Consider the following 17,349-nt stretch of genomic DNA (forward strand, 5'->3'; position numbering starts at 1 on the left):
GGCGGCATGGATTGGCCTCCCTATTCACCAGACATGAGCCCCTGTGACTTCTTTCTGTGGGGACACTTGAAAGACCAGGTGTACCGCCAGAATCCAGAAACAATTGAACAGCTGAAGCAGTACATCTCATCTGCATGTGAAGCCATTCCACCAGACACGTTGTCAAAGGTTTCGGGTAATTTCATTCAGAGACTACGCCATATTATTGCTACGCATGGTGGATATGTGGAAAATATCGTATTATAGAGTTTCCCAGACCGCAGCGCCATCTGTTGTTGACAATTGTAACTACTGTAATTTCGAAAGTTTGTCTGCCTGAAAATGTACTGTTGTCCCAAGCATATTGCAACAAACGGTGTATTTCTATCTCTGCTCGTTTAGTTTTTATTGCCGTTTCAAATATACTGGTCATTTTTGAAACACCCTGTATATGCTGCAAGCTTCAAGTCCATCTGGAGAGATGCAATGAACAATGTCGAACTTTTAACTATCTCATTCAACTAAAGTGTTCCGGCATTGTACACTAGGAATAAATCAAATGAAGTAGTGCATTTTTAAAGAAATTATGCCTCAGCTTCATAAGAATGGAGGCTCATGCTCTATCCTACCATCCTGATTTAGGTCTCCAGACTGAGACAAAAGAAGCCATGTGTGTGTTTCTTTCTAAATCTGAAGAGAAACTGTGTCCAACAGCTTAATCTACTTTTAAATGTACTTTTAATGTCTCTGTCCACTGCTCAATACCACCTCATGTGGTGAATAGCAAATTATCCTATACCATATCAATGTCAAAAGATGAAGTATAGTTGCAATGCAAATCAGAAGCTGGTTCTTTCAAACATGAAATTCTGGATGTGAGTAATTTCATTGATAGATACACCTTTGCAGGACACACTGTATCACTTGGTGGCATTAATGATCATCTTAATTGCACTTAAATACCAGTGCAGACTGTTTTTTTGAATGAAATTTCTATGCTGCCTAAAAGTAATTTATTTTGCTGGAATAGTTGTCTTAATACTGCATTTATGTTTTAATGGTTTTTGGAATTCCTCATGTAGCTATCTATTTTACATATTACAGATACAAAAATTGGTTCCTGCTTACAATGTTTTGCTGTTTAATATAAGCTTTACCTGTGAACCCCTGAGAGCATCTCAGAAAATGTTTTGGGAAGTCCTGGTGGAATGTAAACAATTTAAGGAGTAAATGTAACAACTCACTGAATGTTAGAGGAACAAAGTCATCAAAAGGCATATAAACAAACCTGAGAACATTGCCAGCTTTTGGGCAAATGCTTTTTCTAATGAATGGTGTATAAATACACAAAAACAAATATGTACACACACATGCCCACACTGCTACATTGTGGCAGCAGAGTCACACAAAAAAGAAACTGTTTCCTGCTCAAGATGTTTTGCTGTTTAATATGATCTTTACATGTGGACCTTTGAGAGCATCTTAAATAAACAAGTAATATCATGACCACAAAAGCTAGGAGCATTCTTAAAAATAAAAATAAAATAAAAAACTGCAGGCATACAGGCACGTGTAGACATATATATCTATGTTTATTCTATAGATCACAAAAAGGATGCATCCAAACGCTAGCAAAGTTCTCAGTGTTGTTTATGTGGCTTGCAAAAACTCAGTGTGTCTACTATATGGTGAGTTGTTAACTCCTTAAATTATTAAAAAATGTTTTACTATACACAGAGTACTTCTTTCTTACTCTGACTTTTATTTTCTTAATATATTCCACTGCCTACTTAATGCCAGAGATACAATAATCAAGAGACCATTCTCACATAGTTTTTGACAAATTTTTGTTCTAAGAGCACTAACAGCTCCATTTCAGTGTGTATAAACAGTCTGTACAACATACAAGGATTGTAACATAGGCATTTATTGCATTCACATTCTGCTATAAGAATGCTAAAAGCAGTCTTCCCATGCTACATGTATCAAAATCTGTCTACATAACAAGATGGAGTGAAAGGGTACGACACCACTGACATTTCAAATTCCATTCCAGGCACATTACAGCCACCACGTCCCAAAGCAAACATAGAAGACAATATAGTCATCATTTCTGGGTTTTTGTGGATACCAGTCATCACTTTCTGTACTTCTACAGGGTGTCTCAAACATTTTGGGTCAAAAACTGGTGATAGTGGATCCACAAGTGATTATACTGAGATAGGAAACCAATGGTCAGAAATGCATATTTATTGTATACACCAAATAACAACAACATAGCTCACAGTAATTGTTCAAAGCAACAGCCCCATCAGAATGCACGTGATGCAACAGTGCATGCAGTTCAGCTGCACTCTCTCAGTGATCCCAGTTGCCTGTTGTACACTGGAAGAGGCAGCAGGTGATAAACAGCATACACACCTTACCACCAAACAGAGATACTGTATGCAACTTAGTCCATAGCATGTGTGTAATGTGACAGCAGCATGCATCACACCGGCACATTAACCTGTTCCGCACGTATACCACTATACCTGGTGTCAGTTGTCCATTGCATTAGACAGCTTGTGGTGTGTCCATGGTGAGCTGTGCTGCTGTGTACAGTGCATGACACACAAACAAAGATGGAATGTCATGAGTGTTGGCAGACATGCATTAAATGTGCAGTGTGGCAGGATTTAGTGCCTGTAAAGCAGCATGATTGTACAGAGAATGCTTTCCCAACAAGCATAATCCTAATTGGAAGAAGTTTCTCTCTGAATACCAACTTACGAGAGATGGGGTAGTTCACACCACAGGGAGCCAGCAAGTTTCCCGCCAAAGGGATGTCCAAACAACAGACTTTGAGGAGATGGTGTTGGGTCTTGTGGCCAACCACCCAGCAATAGACATCCATCAACTTGAAACTTCCTGGCAGATTAAAACTGTGCACTGGATCGAGACTCAAACTTGGGACCTTTGGAAGGTAGCAGACAAGGTACTGGCAGAAGTAAAGCTGTGAAGATGGGTCGTGAGTCGTGCTTGGGTAGCTCATTTGGTAGAGCACTTGCCCATGAAAGGCAAAGGTCCCGAGTTTGAGTCTCGGACCGGCACACAGTTTTAATCTGCCAGGAAGTTTCATATCAGCACACACTCCTCTGCAGAGTGAAAGACTCATTTTGAATCCATTAACTTGCCCGTGAAATGCAGATTTCAAAGGATACGGTGTGGAGAGTATTGGTGCAGCAGGTTTTCAGCCTTGTCGTAAAAAACAAGTGCGCAAGCACAGGGACCAACAGATTTTGAGTCTCACATTCACTTTTTCAATGTATTTGCCACCCCAGTGCTGTAGTGCTGAACTCTGTACAGTTTGTATTGCTCACGGATGAGGCCTCATTCATCTATGATGGTGTTTCCAACAGTTTCCTAGGGTCCTAGCTTCCTATCTCCTGATACAACAGACACCAGAGATCTTTGAGAGAGTGCAGCAGAACTTCAAGCACCATTGCTGTGCATGGATTGAAACTGGCAATCGTCACTTTGAATAAGTACTATAAGCTACATTGTTGTTATGCGGTGTACGCTGTACAAGCCCATAACACAATAAAAATGCATTTCTGACCACTGGTTCCCTCTTTGAATACAATCTGCTGTGGGTCCATTATCACCAGTTTAAGTTTTACCCAAAAAGTTTGGGACACCCTGTATATAGCAGCGAAAAGCCTGCAGGATGTTTTTTTCTTTCCAGTGAGAATTACAACTGGTGAGGTTGCACATGAATTGTTATTTAAGCTTGTCAAAGTATGTTACTTACATAAACAAGTAATATTATGACCATAAAAGGTACAAGCAGTCTCCAAAAAGATACCAATTACACTGTATTATGCAATGTATAAAACACAAGTGAGCAACACATTTATGTGGTTGCTGATTAATTAATAATAAACACTGTGTATGTTGTATGGCATTGTGCTAATATGTATATTAATATACTTAATAGAAGTATTGTGTGTATTCTCTTTCCCTCCAGCAACCCTCTTTAGTAAATCACAATAAATACTGCACAAGATATATATAAGCAACATTTCAGTTTGTCCTCCCATCTCCCTCTATTTCATTTGCATAAGATAATTGTGGAAGGAAGAGGAAAGGCACAGTATACTGATAAATGAATCATTCAGTTTCAAGCCACAGCCTAAACATAAGATACCCCTTATTGCCTCAAAATATGAAGGTCAGAAAACAGAACAGTTTAACTAACGATAGGCAACAGACACACCTCTCTTAACACATCTTCTGCATTCCCCATTTCTGTAGAACCACTACAGCTGAATAGCTGTAAAATATTTCTTCTGTTGTGTAATTCATAGCTAAAACTGATGTAACCTGTGCACACACAAATAAGCATGTAATGAATTAACAATGATAAAATTAGCTGCAATGTGTTGGCTGGAAATGAAAGAGAGTTATTCAGTGCCACACAAATTATGGACAGTGGTGAGTATCTACAAAAGTACGGCAACACACTGATGGATGCAACTTTCAACTGGGAGCAATATCAATATCGCAGTTCCTCTTTCTTGAAGTTTTCATTTTGCATAATCATTTATTCCTAGACTAATAAAGAGACCCTTCAAGTTAATCTTTTTCAAAACTTGAGATATTTAACCCTGCTTTTATTTCAATGACAACAAATTGCCCCAAATAATTTTATTTTAAACTAAATTGAAAAATCATGTTTGAATAAAACTGATCAGTGGTCACCTGAATTAGACAATACAAAAAATGGTACTGCAATGAATAAAATACTTTGTTAAATAGACATAAATGTATTGAATTTTCTTGTGTAAGTTGTTGAACATATCACAAACAATTTCTCTGCTGATTATACAACTGTTTGATGGTCCTCCATATCTCAAATGTGTGGTACCATAAATGAATATGACTGACAGTCCAAATCACAGTGAGCGAGGAAAAAAGAACAAATTTGTGTAAGCAATTGTATGAAGATGTAAAACAGGGCCAAGCACTCCAAAAGTACTCAAAGGTTAGCACTACCGGTTAAAAAATTTTTCCCCTCTCCACGAGTTCTTCATCATGACACCAGCCACCTGTATTTGTACCCAAATCGGCTGATCTTATTTTACATCATGATGCAGTCATAAACTTTACTCAATAGTTGTGAACCATCTTTCTTACAGTACTACTCAGGGTGTAAACAATAACTGTTTAAGACACACCACAGTGGTGTAGCGGAAGTCAAGACGAACAGTTTGAGGTGGTTTACTGGCTTGGCAGAATGCAATCAGACCTACAAAGGCCACCTTAGCTACAAGCATGTACACCATGTGAGATTTTCAGTACCCTCTCACTCTCTTATGCTAATGGTGAAGCTCGCTATTTCACTAATATTATTACTTTAAGGTTTCCCATGAGGGTAATGAAAAAGGAAGTCTTTTTTTAAATGTTATACAAAAACTAATTATGTTTACAGTTGTATCTAAATTAACCATTACGAACACAGTAGTATCATAGTAAAAACAACAGACAAACAAAACTATTTAATTGCTAATTTTATGCTGCTAAAATTCAAAATATTTAGAGGCAAAATTTACACAAACGTGAATTTTATGTTTTGTACATACATGAACCAAAAGGTCTTTTAACCCTTTTGTCACTGATGTGACACATATGCCACTAAAGTAATACACAGTTTTAAGTGCTGAGACATCTATGTCTCATATCCCTCTAGTGGTAGCGTGTAGCGAGATGCTTTCAGAACTTGGAGAAAAATACTACGGCCCATTGGGTGGATATATAGAATATATAGAAAGCTGCGAGTGATCATATGGAGCCGCACGTATATATATATATATGAGAGAGAGAGAGAGAGAGAGAGAGAGAGAGAGAGAGAGAGAGAGAGAGAGAGAGAGAGAGAGAGAGAGAGAGTGTGTGTGTGTGTGTGTGTGTGTGTGTGTGTGTGTGTGTGTGTGTGTCCAGGAAAATCACACAAAGTCACCATCTTCTCTATTCGAAGAATGCCTAGAGTAACTAATTGTTTTTTATACATCACAGGCATTATTTTGAGATATTACTACATACCTCAGTAATTCTGCTAGTTTGTACATGATTTGTGTGTAATGGGACATACAGGGTGGTTCATCTGAAGTTTTGGATGAGATTATCTCGAAAACTATACATCGGGTAAAACTAGTGGGTAAGACAAGTTTGTTAGCTCAAAGAGGACATCAAATGATACTACACGTGACCTCCAGCCCCCACCCCCTTGGGTGGGGTGGGGGTAACTATTAAATCTTAAATGGAAACCCCCATTTTTCATTGCAGACTCAGATTCTCCACAAAAAAGTAATCAAGTTTTGTCTGAAACATTTAATTAAAACCAATGACAGATGGCGCTGAAATCGAGAAAAAAGTAAAATTGGGGGAGAACTCTGATTTATTTAGATTTATCCGAGAAAGATGCATCAAATCAATAAAAAATGTGCACCAATTCTTTCGTTACACCAAATTAAGCTATTTTTGTACAAAATGTACTATATCCTACTTTTAGTGTTACCCAGGAACAATGACATGGAGGTAGTAGAATGCATAAAGTCAAACATCTACGAAAGTTGTCCACAGTTTTGATCAGCACATCCCGTGGTATGGCTGCACATGCTCTTCAAATGCATTGGTCCATATCATTTCTGTTTGTGGCCTGTCTTACATAAACAATTTTTTTAAATAACCCCACAAGAAAAAATCAGATGTGAGGTCTGGCGAACTTTGAAGCCACTGAATTGGTCCGCCGTGTCCTACCCACTGACCAGGGTACTGTAAATTTAAAATGCTCTGCACATTTTTAGCATAATGGGGAGCTGCTCTGTTCTGTTGGAACCACATTTGTTACCTAGTTTCTAAATCAACATTTTCCAGTAGCTTCAAAAAATCATCACGGACAAGTTGTAAATAAGATTCCTCAGTAACATTTCGGTAAAAAAAAATACGGTTGTATCAAGTAACCATTTAAAAGTCCACACCACACCATTAACGACCATTTGTGTTGATTGTCAATGGGTCTGTGCCAGTGTGGATTGACAGGGAACCAATAATGACAATCATGATGATTTAATTCGCCATTGTTTTTGAATGTGGTTTCATCAGTGAACATAACGTATCTAAGAAAACCATTGTCACCTCTTACCATTTCCAAGGCCCATTGGCAGAAACACACACATACTTGCATATCTTTCGGCGTTAATGCCTGTGTCAGTGCGATACGATACGCATGATAATTATGTGCCTTCAAAATCCTCAAAACAGTTGATTTCAGTATTCCAGTTTGTCTCTGAATCGCGCAACTACTAATTTCAGGATCCAGTTGAACACAGGCGAGAACAGTAAGGGTACGAGCCCCATTTTCATTGTGTCCGCGATGACGAAGTCGACAGTGCATGTATCCACTTCAAGCTCATTGAGTGCAATTTCGAATAATGTTCCCGCTTGGATGTCGTCTGTTTGGGAAATAATCCACATACAACTGCACAGCTTCAGTGTAATTGTTATGGCATTCACCTAAAATTATCATCATATCAACAATTTCTGTAGGAGGATAGTGAGTCACATTTCGCTAAAGAATAATTTACCTTCATCGGTTGATGCTTACGGTTTACAATTTGAAAGTGTAGTGACGTCTGATCGCATTGTACCGACCTTTATACTGAGCCATAGTTCGCAGTTTGGCCACAGTCAGGTGAGTAATGCAATTGTGACGACTTCCCTCACGAGATTTTAATACCATTCCGCCTCCCTCCATCAAAAACTATGGTGAGTAGGATACATTTTGTAAAAAAAAAAAAACTTAATTTGACATAATGAAAGAACTGGTGCACATTTTGTATCGATTTTATCGATTTGATGCATCCTTCTCCGATCATTCTAAATAAATTGGAGTTCTTCCCCAATTTTAATTTTTCTCAGTTTCAGTGCCATCTGCCAATGGTTTTAAAAAAAAATGTTTCAGACAAAACTTTATTACTTTTTCAGCAAGAATCCGAATCTTGCAATAAAAAGAAATGGGGTTTCCATTTAAGATTGAAAACTTGCACCCCACCCCACCCAAGGGGGCAGGGGCTGAGGGTCACATGTAGTATCATTTGATGTCCCCCTTTGAGGTCACGAACTTGTCTTAACCCACTATTTGTACCCAATGAATAGTTTTCGAGATAATCTCATCCGAAACTTCAGATGGACCACCCTGTATATGCCACAGAAAACTTCAATGAATGTAGAAAACTTTGATGTGTGTCATATGCCAAAGCCATTTTCAAATGTTATGTTGAAAACTTGTGTGCAATATTTCATGTTTTTCACTGTCAGGAGAATAAATGTGTTTCGGAGCTGATTTGTTATACTTTTTTCAACAATTGCCATCCTGATAAAATCATTCTAAAATTAAACATTTATCTCTGAAAATCATAGGTTAACATGGAGCTAGTTAGGTTCATGGATCACACGTGTACCATTTCACCAATTTTTAAAAATCAAACAGATTACATTTTTTTGGTATTGAAAATGTATTATTTATCACAAAGGGACATGGGTTTTGACCTTTTATTTTTCAAATACATGCTAATTATAAGTAAATTTTAACCATGAAAGGGTTAATATCCAAGAATGATTTTAGCCAAAACTTCATATGGTGTGCATGTGCTGTAGCTTACGTGGATTTTCTTGAACAACATGAAGCTATTTCTTGGCTTGATAGACTGCAAGAGTCTTATATCCAAAACACACCATATGAACAATGCAGTCATTACTTGCTTCACGTCTGACTTTTACCATTGCGACCCAGTCAGCCAGTATGCAGGACTATTGATCACGACTTTATATCACATTTATATTATTTCACTGCAAGTTGGGTCATTAGCGAGGCCAAGTTGTTATACGGCTTCAGAACACAAGTGATGGTCATAGCCGACTACAAATTAATTTCAATAAAAACTCTTTAGTGAGTGGTCTCACCCCAAATTCAACAAAACTTAAATTTAATTCTGTGGTATTAAGTGCATTTAGTGTCAAGATAAAATGTGGACATCAATTCATAAGAAGCAAAATTTACATGGTGCATAGATTCAGACACTTTGCTGAGACTAAAGGTACTGACTTATCTAATCCCTTGTGACACATTCTTACTGGTTTTTTGTTTGTGATCTATATGATTTGATTAGTAATGGTCTTTTCTTGGAACATAATGTTATTGCTAGAAGGCACAGCCACAAACTATGGACAGCTGTGGTAGACCCTGGCTAACACTACTGATGTTGTCACTGTTAATAAACACTCTTTTGAGATAGAGCAGTTTGTATTACGGACATTAATCTTTCTTATGATGAAAATTCTTTGTTACAAAGGAGCTAAATTTCAACATTCCCAGTGAAGTAAATACTAATACTACTAAAAGAACTGTGGTCAAAGTAAAAGGCATATGTGAGATGCTTATGGTCCCACAGCATATACAGCTCAAGATTACTATGTCTACTCGAAAAGCATTTTGTAAACCTGTTTCTACAGGCTCATTGTCAAAGTCTCTTTGTGCCATCACCAAAAGGTAGAACGCAAAACTGCTTGAAAATTAGATAGTTTTCACAAAGAGAGATACAGCTAGCTCTATCATCCTTATATCGGGCACCAATTAGGTAAATAAGACATTGAATTTCTTTTGTTCTAATGACATAGCTAAAAGGAACCTTCTTCCTAAATTTGTTACTGAGTTGAAGAAATGTGTAAAAGGTTCCAACTTTCTTTTTGCATCTGAGTAGGCTAAATGCAGACAAATCCCCAAGAATTCAAAACTACCAGTTCTTCGCTTACAAATCTATATAAGAGTCATTCACCAATATGTCCAATTGATGGATGCCAATGTCCTAATTATAAAATTAACAGTTTTTGCTATGCTAAGCTAATAGCTGCATTCACTTTTGAGGAAACATGGTCCATAAAAAACAGCTATGAGACAGCAATGTTATTAAGAGAAACTAAGATTCCACGAGAGACTAATGGTGTCTCTGGATATAACCAATATGTACATAAATGTTCCAGTTGCAGAGACTTTGGAGATTGTAAGATTGAATCTTCTTAAGTATATGAAACTTGCAGTACAGGAAATTACTGGAAAGTTGCATTTGTTGCATAAAAGACTAACTTTTAACTGTTTTATTTTCAAAGGTAAGACTTATCTTCAAATGGGCAGCATGGGCAAAAGGTTGCTGTCTTTCTGTGTTTTTGACTGACATTTTCATTAATTATCTAGATAGAAAATTCTTTGCAAATAATAAGGCCATGTCCAATAATATAATTTTGTAGTGAAGATATGTAGGTGATATTTTTATAGCACTTACAGCAAGAGAATCACACATCTGGCAGGCTCCTTCAGTCTGCTGCATTCAAAAACACACTTCATTGTCGAGTTGGAACCAAATAGGGAAGTCTTAACTACTTAGACTTGAATACTACTAGTCAATCTAAAGAGTCTTGTTTAGATATTTTCAGAAAACCATGCACCACAGATGTAATTATTAATGTAGAAATGGAAATGATCATATGGCATTGTTGGCCGAATGTAGACTCTTGCCACTCATGTGCACTTAAGTGTGTGCGTTCTTCCTGTCAATGCTCATGTCAATGTTCAACAGGTTAGCTAAACTTGTCTTAAGCTCTGCATATGTTAGAAAATCATACAAATCACGCAAATATGTCTGAAAAATGGTTACACTGAAAGTGCAGTACTATTGCTATTTATCAACTGGTATTCAACAGAAGGAAAAAAAATCTATTCCTGGTCCTCCTGAGACCCTGCCTAAATATGCATCTATATCCTATACAGGGAATTTCTGCGAATGAACTGTCAATCCTTTTTAAAAAAACCAAAATACAAACTGGCTTCTAGATGCTCAAGAAACTTAAGACAGTTTTGCTTACACTTGTTGACAACAAGCAGGATAAATTTACAAAGTCGAAGGTATATATAATCACTTGTGGATCCTTTGATAGTGTTTACATTAACCAGATTCAGGGAACACCATAACAACAACACTACTGCTGTGGGTTGCCATCTCAGTGATGAGAAGCATCATGCAGATATGACTGAAAAATCCCTAATGATCTTAAACATAAAGCCAAAAGGCTTAGATTTGGACATTGTGAAAGAAATTGAGATATATAAGCATTTTAATGCTAACCAACATGGAATCTTGAATGAACACATTCAATATTTTTCATGATTTGCTATGAGCACAGCTGTGTGACACCAATGTCTGATTCTGAGAAAAACTCCAGCTTCCATTTAATTTTTATATAGAGCACATCCCCTAACTAACCCCCTTTTCTCTATTCCTATCCCTCCTGCCCAATCTAATCTCTACTGTGTCTGTTTCATATTTTATAGTTTAGGCTCTACAATTACATTATGTATTTTATACTTTTGCTTTACAATTTTTGTAAAGTGCAACAAGATGACACGATTTTAATGTTTGACGATCTATGGTACCAAATAATATTTCTTAGTTACATGGACATTATGGGTAATCCCACCAAGACTGATTTTTGTTTATACTACTTATACTAAAATACGTACCACGTTTCATTTAAAAAAACTGATTGTGTTCATAAGCAGATATTTCCCCCCCCCCCCCCCCCCATTTGATGTAAGTGCAATGGTGTACGTTGAGTACTTTCATTTACCAATTTGGGTCAGCCAGATGGACTACCCTAGTTTTAATGAAAATATTGTATTCTCCTTCCCCTGTCTTACTGCCTATACTCAGATTTGTGGCATATGTTTGTACTGCTATTGCATATTTTAAGTTTATGTGACTTGTCATATCACACAGTTGTTGCAATTGTAGCTTCTTTTCACGATGTGTGGCACCATGTAATACTCTTGAATTTAACTTAAAATTTAGTAACTTTTTATCACTGTCAAGGCATTGCCATTTGTATAAAGCAAATATTTATTATAAAATAAGTTGGTTCACAGCAACCACACACATCATATAATAAATGTATAGTAGTTGATGAGCATTGGTACCACTATATGTTTTGTAATGTCACCTGGCGGCAAAAATGTCTTCTTGGTCTGCACTCTGCAGAATTATGTCAGTAGCTTGTGAATGTTTGTTTCGTGTACAACTGGATACATATATCTACATGCAGAAATAGCACCTGGATAGGTGTATTATAATTTTTGCCAGGTGTTTTTAAATCAAAGTGGAATGATAAAGGCATCCATTACTATGTTTTATAAAATATTTCTGGAAACAATTTTCTGTAGATGTCTGATGGTGAGCAAATTCCAAAATGTGTCATAAGCAATAAAATCATTCCTTCCCTGATGTTTGACTTATCATTGCAACTCAGTCAGCCCGTATGTAGAACTACTGATTGTAATATCAATTTATTTGTCTCAATTTCATTTACACCACTGTGGTATGTTGCTAACAGTTATTGTTTACACCCATGTATTGAAATTTATCTGCCATCTCCAATTAAAATGGGAAACCAGACAATACTAACCAATCTGGTACTACTATTATTCAAGTTAATGCAAACACAACAACAGCTCTCTTATTTTATATGAATAAATAATGAAAACTAACAAAAGACATAGTTATAAACTACGTAAAGGTACTCTTACACTGAATATAAAAGATGTACAGTGCTTATGATCTACAGACCTGTCCATCAGTATACAAACATAGGTCTCCCGCTTAATGGTAACAGACTCTGCTACCATAACTTTCTTAACTAGAATGCCATCCTTTGGAGTCTGCTTGGTGATAAGTCTATGGCCAATCATGTTTCCCAAAATGGTCTCAATTTCTGCTGGCCTGAAATAAAATAAGAGTATTAATTCTTCAATTTAACTGTTTCATGGAGGATACAAAACACACACTGTTTAAAACAAATAGATTAATCCATCATATGAGAAGTTTCTGGGATGTAAGGTACAGTGAAGCAACTCAGACACCCTCTCCCATGCAAATGTCAACCTCACCTTCCAGTGGTGTACTCCGTTACCATGGCTATGACGACTGAGTCATTGTGATATAACCATACTACACAAAGGGAATGGTAGGAAATGACATTCTCTGCCCACCTAAAACACCTTCACTAGGAGTAAGTCTCAAGGCTCAGAGGTGGCAGCCCAAACATCACAATACACTGATATAGGTTAACTACCCACAACTGCTTAAAATCAATACATTAAAGAAACTAAGAGAAGAAGCTACATGGACCTAAAAACAACAATGACAACATTTAGCATAAAGAAGGACATGATTATCAGATTCTGAAATGTTCAAAACTTATACCAACCTGACAAATTGCCACCACATAGAGCAGCAGCAGAGATATATAGACTCAGCATCCTAGCAGTAAGTGAAGTGAGATGGAATGAATTTGGTGAATTGAAGACCTTGAGTGGGCATGCATCTCTGTATTTTGGAAAGCTAAACAGTGATGATCCACACGTGGAGGGAGTGTGATTGCTCCTAAAAGAATGAACAGCAGCTTGGGGAAGCACATGTCTTCAAAAACTCTCAGGACAAGATTCAAAGGAAGAGTGAGAAACAACTCCATAGTGCAATTTTATGCAAAAACTGAAGAAGCTAGAGAGTAAATGCCAATTTGTAAGTAGAACTCCAGAAAACAGTCAAAAACACCACCAGGAAAGTTATTTTAATTATGACAGGTGATTTTAATGCAAAGATAGGTGCAGACAATCCTGGAATAGAGCAAGTGATGAGACTACATGGAGTCGGCAACATGATTAATAATGAAGAGGTTTTTGTAGCTTTCTGTGAAAATAACAATCTAATTATTGGTGGCACAATCTTCCCTCATGAAAAATGTCAAAATATCACAGGTGTCTCCAAATCTTCATATCACAAATCAAACTGACCACACAGCTTTTAGCAGAAAGTGGAAAAAAATCCCTCATATAATTGAGAATCTGAAGGAGAGCAAACATAGGAAGTGGCAACCACCTTATGGTTGCACATGTTCGCATCAAGATAGTCATTAAAAGAAAGTGTTTCCACACATTGATGTAGGAAACTGAAAAATTAAAGTAGCAGCCAAGAATTCGTACTATAATCAAGAAACCGGTTTCATGGCCTTTGCACAGATGAAGAAGTGGGCACTGATGGAAAATGGGAGAAGATGAAAATAGCTGTTAGAGGCACAGCTGCAAAAAATTGCTTGCTTCAGGAACCCAAGAAGAAAGGACTGGACGCAGAAACAACTTGGAATTGTATCTAACTAAAAGAGAAGTAAAACTAAAACTGAACAGTAGCAAGACATGGCTCCAAAAGATTAAACTACAGGAGGAATGTGAAGCTCAAGGTGTAGAAGTGAAAATGAATGTTAAGTTTGATCACAGGAGGTGGGACTTCAAACAGACAGAGATGGCAACAAATGCTGGTACATCTACATTTACATAGATACTCCACAAACCACTATAAGGTGCATGGCGGAGGGTACTCTGTACCACTTCTTGTCATTTCCCCTTCTGTTCCCTTCGCAAATAGAGTGAGGGAAAACGACTGTCTGTACACATCTCTATGAGCCCTAATTTCTCATATCTTATCTTCCTGGTCATTACACGCAATGTATGTTGTCAGCAGCAGAATCATTTGGCAGTCAGCTTCAAATGCCGGTTCTCTAAATTTTCTCAGTAGTGTTTCCTGAAAGGAATGCCGCCACCCCTCCAGGGATTCCCATTTGATTTCCCAAAGCATCTCTGTAACACTTATGTTTTGTTTCAACCTATCGGTAGCAAATCTAGCAGCCCTCCACTGAATTGCTTTGATGTCTTCCATCAATCCGACCTAGTATGGATCCCAAACACTTGAAGAGTACTCAAGAATAGGTCGCACCAGCAACCTAAATGTGGTCACCTTTACAGGTTAACCACTTTTTCCTAAAATTCTCCCAATAAACCGAAGTCGACTATTTGCCTTCCCAGTTTTCACATGCTCGTTCCGTCTCATATTGCTTTGCAGTGTTACACCCAGATATTTAAATGACTTGGCTTTATCAAGCTGGACATTAGTAATACTGTATCTGAACATTACAGGTTTGTTCTTCCTACTCATTCACATTAAATTGCATTTTTCCACATTTAGGGCTAGCTGCCATTTATCACACCAATTGGAAATTTTGTCTAAGTTGTCTTGTATCTTCCTACAGTCATTCAACTTCCGACGCCTTACCGTACACCACGGCATCATCAGCAAACAACAACCGACTGCTGCCCACCCTGCTCAGGGCACACCTGATGATATACTTGTCTCTGATGAACACTCACTGTCGAGGACAACATACTGGGTTCTATTATTGAAGAAGTCTTATAGGCACTCACATATCTGTGAACTTATTCCATATATTCATACCTTCATTAAAAGCCTGCAATGGGGCACCATGTCAAATGCTTTCTGGAAGGCTAGAAATATGGACCCTGCCTGTTGCCCTTCATCCACAGTTCTCAGTATATCATGTGAGAAAAGGGGCAAGCTGAGTATTGCATGAGCAATGCTTTCCAAAACCATGCCGATTCGTGGACATAAGCTTCTTAGGCTCAAGAAACTTTATTATATTCAAACTGAGAATGTGCTCCAGGATTCTGCAACAAAGAGAAGTTAGGAATACTGGTCTGTAAATTTTGTGGGTCCATTCTTTTACCTTTCTTAGTGTAGTCACCTGCACTTTTTTCCAGTTGCTTGGGACTTTGTGCTGGGCGAAAGATTCATGATAAATGCACACAAGGTAAGGGGCCAATGCTGTAGGGTACTGTTTGTAAAATCGAACTGGTGATTTATTTGTTTTCAAATCTTCAAGCTGCTTCTCCATGTCAGGTATGCTTATTTCTATGTTGTCCATACAGGAGTCTGTCCGATGGTCAAGTGATTGTATGTTTGTATGATTCTCCTGTGTAAACGATTTCTCGAATGTGAAATTGAGAACTTTGGCTTTCATTTTGCTATCTTCAACTGCCACACCAGATTGGTCAACATGAGACTGAATGGAAGCTTAGACCCGCTTAGTGATTTCACAGATCTCTTCACAGACACACAAATCTCTACTAATCTTCGCTTGTCATTTGTGCATCCCCTTTTGAACCTAGCCTTTGCTTCCTCAGTATCTTAAGAATTTTGTTATTAAACTGTGGTGGGTCTTTTCTATCCCTCAACCACTTACTAGGCACATAACTCTCCCAACCACGATTTAGAATCTGCTTAAACTTTGCCCGTAATTCCTCTACATCCATCTTACTGGTACTAATATGTTAATAACTTCTTATCTGGTCTATCTAGCAGAAACACTGTCCCAGCCTTATTGACTGATTTATTAATTTTTGTCGTCATAGTTGCTGTAACGACAAGTCTATTTGTAACTACAAGGTCTAAGATATTTCCATTGCTGAACTAGCTACTCAAGACAATTTTCAGAAAATGTGTTCCAAAGTATTTCGCATGACTGACTGTTTGTCTATAAGGCCCCCCCCCCCCCACCACCACACACACACACACACAATTAATCCATAGAATTCCCAGTCTATACTCAGCAGGTTAAAGTCGCTTCCAAATAGTATTGTATGATCTGAGTATTTATGCACTCTTAACCGTACACTATCTTTGAATGACTTTAGGACTGTCATAGCGGAATCTGGTGGCCAGTAAATACATCCAGAAATTAACTTAGTTTCACCTACACTTGTTATATGTGACCAGACAACTTCAGTGTCACATTCAACTTCAACCTCAGTAGAGAGAATATTTTTGTCAACTGCAATGAAAACTCCCCCCTCCTACGGCCTCTAATCTGTATTTCCAATATATGTTCGATGACTTGTTAAATATCTCAGAGCTTTTCACTTTGGGTTTCAGCCAGCTCTCAGCCCCAAGAATAATTACAGGCCGGCCGCGGTGGTCTCGCGGTTCTAGGCGCGCAGTCCGGAATCGTGCGACTGCTACGGTCGCAGGTTCGAATCCTGCCTCGGGCATGGATGTGTGTGATGTCCCTAGGTTAATTAGGTTTAAGTAGTTCTAAGTTCTAGGGGACTAATGACCACAGCAGTTGAGTCCCATAGTGCTCAGAACCATTTGAATAATTACAGTGTGAGAACTTTCCTGGAGGGCAGTAAATTTGGGAACTTTATTACGAATACTTTGACAGTTTACTCATAAAACTGTGAAGATTCTTGCAAAAAAGAAAGTCTCCTGAAGTCATTCTGTACAGAGCAAACAAGGACATCTCCTCACCAACGATGATGCACAACATCCAAGATGATCACTTGGCTCTGAGCACTATGGGACTTAACATCTATGGTTG

The 17,349-nt window shown here is 37.8% G+C and overlaps 1 protein-coding gene across 3 annotated transcripts in view; it reads right to left on the minus strand.

Annotated features, from left to right (window-relative positions):
* Window positions 1-17,349, minus strand: part of LOC126298417 (succinate--CoA ligase [GDP-forming] subunit beta, mitochondrial) — an 81,445-nt gene that overhangs the window by 21,989 nt on the left and 42,107 nt on the right. For all 3 annotated transcript variants that reach the window (XM_049989741.1, XM_049989742.1, XM_049989743.1), the window contains exon 5: window positions 12,693-12,845. In XM_049989741.1, coding sequence (XP_049845698.1) covers window positions 12,693-12,845 — 153 coding nt within the window. The remainder of the gene's footprint in view (window positions 1-12,692; window positions 12,846-17,349) is intronic.

The sequence above is a fragment of the Schistocerca gregaria genome, chromosome X (genome assembly GCF_023897955.1).
Source record: "Schistocerca gregaria isolate iqSchGreg1 chromosome X, iqSchGreg1.2, whole genome shotgun sequence".
Classification (NCBI taxonomy): Eukaryota; Metazoa; Arthropoda; class Insecta; order Orthoptera; family Acrididae; genus Schistocerca; species Schistocerca gregaria.